Here is a 4,228-nt window from a genome sequence, read left to right on the forward strand (position 1 = left end):
AAACACAAAGAGAAACACTTCGGGGCACAGTGGTTTGGAAGAGACTGCTGGCTGCATTTGCTGTTAGTGGAGACTGCTGTATAGATTGCTGAAAGAAGCCCTGGACCCTAAACAGATGAGAGTACTAAAGGGGTCTGGGCCTTCTCTCCCCACTTTCTCCAACATGGAGTTGGGGATTGGAAAGGAGGTTGAGGTCTAAACACCTTCAATAAAGCAGAGTTTAAAAAACAAGTGCGGCATACCAGGAACAAGGGCTTAACAGAGGGTGACTGGAGCGCAATACGGGCAGTGTGATGGTAGGGAGTTCTGATTTACCTCCAACAGCAATTCCAAGGCAGAGGAGGAAAACCATTGATGTCAGTGGAAACCAACTGTCAGACACTGAGTTTCCACAGCACCAGGACACACTACTGAGGCCCAGGGGAACTCTTCCCAGCTGCCGAAGACAGGGCAGAAGACAATTTTTGTGTCCTTCAAATCCTTTTAAAATAAAGCAGTTTTTCCTAATGTTCTTAGTTAGAACTTAAAACTGAACATACAGACGTGCTTATCATTTCTTAGGGAAAAACTGGTAACCGGAATCTTTTCCTCGGAGAAACTTAATGGGAAAGGCAGGCATCTGGAAAGGAATTGTTAGAAAGTACAGCACACACGGCAGGCACTACCTCAATACAGAAATTTTAATAAGTAAATATATCCTTTAGTTTCAGGGGTGGGGAAGACATAAACGGACGGCTGCCAGCCAGACCCGCGCACTCAGTACTCCTCCCCTTCTTCTGCCTCTGCCTCCACGGAATCCACGCCCACCTCTTCATAATCCTTCTCCAGGGCTGCCAGGTCTTCTCTGGCCTCTGAGAACTCTCCTTCCTCCATGCCTTCTCCCACGTACCAGTGCACAAAGGCACGCTTGGCGTACATGAGGTCAAATTTGTGGTCCAGGCGGGCCCAAGCCTCTGCAATGGCAGTGGTGTTGCTCAGCATGCACACGGCCCGCTGCACCTTGGCCAGGTCTCCCCCAGGGACCACGGTGGGGGGCTGGTAGTTAATGCCCACCTGACAGAGAAGGAGAAAACAGTGACTTGTACAGTGACCTTAGAAATGGTAACTTCAGCAGGGAACTGTGGACCCTGCTCAAACTACAAACATTCATACTGTCACTTTGGGGAATGGCCACTCACCTACACAAGCAACATGTATAAAGATTTTAAAGTACTTCCTTGAACCACCAGTGGCCAAACAGGAAACAACACTGAATTGTCCTACATTCACCTAGTACAACCAAGGCCAAAAATGAGAACCCTGTCCAAGGCATACTGTATGCTTAGTTAAAAGAAATGCGATTGAAATCTTCATGTGTAGAAAACACCCACGCAGCAGTGAGCTCTGGGAAGGATGATAAACACAGAAATATGCCAAAATGGTGGTGATGTTTTACACCCTGATGAGCAAGTGGCTGTTTGCAGCAGCTCGGAACACAGCCAGACTGAAGCTGGGAACAGGTAAGGACGGAGATCAGGAAGCACACTCCCACTTTAAGAGGAAGTTGTCTCCTTTGCTCCTCTCTGCTGGCCTGTCAACCAACATCACCTGTATAAAAAGCATCCTACACCTTGAATATGCTGAGATCACCTCTTGGCTTATAAGGACAAACGGCTTTAGAGAATTCAGCTTTTCAAATTTCTATGGTTTTGAGAGTATGCTAATTTCTTTTTAATAAGTTAAAGGCTCTACATTTCTAAAGCCGAGGCTGGCTGCAGATTCACTACGTGGCCAAGAATGATCTTCAACTTGCTCTGGTGCTGGGATTAGAGGCATGTGCCACCATGAACACACAGACAGAACTTTTTTAGAAAAGTGTTACGTCACTTAGCAACTTAACTACTTACTACACATGCTTTCTCTGGAGCCTGACATGGAAAGGGGAATTCTTGGCCAAAGCTATGGCTCCGAGGCAGAGCCTGCTGCTTGCTGGCAGATATGACTGTCACAGCACCCAGTCCTACCTTAAATCCAGTGGGGCACCAATCGACAAACTGGATGGTGCGCTTGGTCTTGATGGTAGCAATAGCCGCATTGACATCTTTGGGGACCACATCCCCCCCTGTACAACATGCAGCAGGCCATGTATTTGCCATGGCGGGGGTCGCACTTGACCATCTGATTGGCTGGCTCGAAGCAAGCGTTGGTGATCTCTGCCACGGACAGCTGCTCATGGTACGCCTTCTCAGCTGAGATGACTGGGGCATAGGTGGCCAGGGGGAAGTGGATGCGAGGGTATGGCACCAGGTTGGTCTGGAATTCTGTTAAGTCCACATTCAGGGCCCCATCAAACCTCAGCGAGGCCGTGATGGATGACACGATCTGCCCGATCAGGCGGTTGAGGTTGGTGTACGTGGGCCGTTCAATATCCAGGTTGCGCCGACAGATGTCATAGATGGCTTCGTTATCCACCATGAAAGCACAATCGGAATGCTCCAGCGTCGTGTGTGTGGTCAAGATGGAGTTGTAGGGCTCCACCACAGCGGTGGAGACCTGCGGGGCCGGGTAGATGGCAAACTCCAGCTTGGACTTCTTGCCATAGTCCACCGAGAGCCGCTCCATCAGCAGAGATGCGAACCCAGATCCTGTGCCACCTCCAAAGCTGTGGAAGATGAGGAAGCCCTGCAGCCCCGTGCACAGATCTGCCTGTGGTAAAACCAGAGCACGTAAGCCAATGCCTGCCAAGCCGCAACCCTGACCTCCACGACTTCCATTTCTGCAAACTGATGCAAATTCAGACTGTCTACAACATACACAGGGCACTTTGAATACAGCAAGACCTATGGATGCAGCTCAGCAGCGCAGGTGTGTGAGGTATTTTGGTAAACTCATGAAAGATTCCTGATTCTAACAGATTTGCCAAAATGTCTGTGCTTGGTAGTTTTCTGTCAATCTGACACAAGCTAAAGTCATCTGAGAGGAGGGATCCTTTATTAAAGAAAATGCCTGCATAGGATCAGGCTTCAGGAAGTCAGGAGGGCATTTTCTTAGTGACTGATGGTGGAGGGCAAAGCCCATTGTGGGTGGCTTCATTTCTGGCTTGTGGTCCTGGGTCCTATAAGGAAGCAGGCTGAGCAGGCCACAGGGAGCAAGCCAGTAAGCAGCACCCCTCCACGGTCTCTGCATCAGCTCCTGCCTCTAGGTTCCTGCCTTGTCTGAGCTTCTGTTCTGTCTTCCTTCCATGATGAACAGTGATGTGGAAATGTAAGCCAAATAAAGGCTCTCCTCCCTGAGAGGACTGGTCATGGTGTTTTACCACAGCCATGGTGGCCCTAACTAGGACAATGACCACTACCATCACCACCGACTCTCTCCATCAGGACAGCCAGCCTATGAAGCCTCCTCTGCAATCCCCTTACCAGTTTCCGGATCCGGTCCAGGACCAGGTCGACAATCTCCTTGCCAATGGTATAATGACCTCTGGCATAATTATTGGCCGCATCTTCCTTCCCAGTGATCAGCTGCTCTGGGTGGAAAAGCTGCCTGTAGGTTCCTGTGCGCACTTCATCTAGAGAGACCATATGTGCTGTGAGTCTTTCAGGCAGGGGCCGTTCAGTTCCACTGTGCATGTATGCCAACCGTGTCTCCTAGCCTTCGGTAACTCATACAGCACACACGCCCTTTCAGTGTCTTACCTGACCAAGGCACAAGCATACAGTGGACAGCCTGTCTATTCTGTAGAGACTTGGGCGGGCTTCTGCTACCCAGGCAAGCCTCCAGCCAGGGCCCAGGCACCTACCGACCACAGTGGGCTCCAGGTCCACAAACACTGCTCTGGGCACATGCTTGCCAGCGCCAGTCTCGCTGAAGAACGTATTGAATGAGTCGTCGCCGCCGCCAATGGTTTTGTCACTTGGCATCTGACCGTCAGGCTGGATACCATGTTCAAGGCAGTACAGTTCCCAGCAGGCATTGCCAATCTGGACACCTGCCTGGCCCACGTGGATAGAGATACACTCACGCTGGAAAACACAGCAAAATCATGACGCTTATTCACTTGAAACTGTATGACAAACAATTTTGTGAATTGCCCAGAATCTATTTTCGAAATTTATTTACAACAATGCTCAAGTACAGTTGCAAAGACCCATAATCCCAGTACTCAGAAGGAAAGATTAGGGAGAGTTCAAGTCCAACTATCTCAAAACACACACACACACACACACACACACACACACACACACACACA

General features: G+C 49.7%; 1 protein-coding gene across 1 annotated transcript in view; it reads right to left on the reverse strand.

The window, feature by feature from the left end:
* Positions 1-755: 755 nt before the first annotated feature.
* Positions 756-4,228, reverse strand: part of LOC129678523 (tubulin alpha-3 chain-like) — a 7,220-nt gene continuing 3,747 nt past the window's right edge. Inside the window, 5 exon segments of the mRNA XM_055609372.1 lie at positions 756-1,053; positions 2,004-2,099; positions 2,101-2,685; positions 3,399-3,547; positions 3,779-4,001. Coding sequence (XP_055465347.1) covers positions 757-1,053; positions 2,004-2,099; positions 2,101-2,685; positions 3,399-3,547; positions 3,779-4,001 — 1,350 coding nt within the window. The 3' untranslated portion in view covers position 756.

Source organism: Psammomys obesus, unplaced genomic scaffold (genome assembly GCF_907164565.1).
Source record: "Psammomys obesus unplaced genomic scaffold, mPsaObe1.curated_primary_1811, whole genome shotgun sequence".
Classification (NCBI taxonomy): Eukaryota; Metazoa; Chordata; class Mammalia; order Rodentia; family Muridae; genus Psammomys; species Psammomys obesus.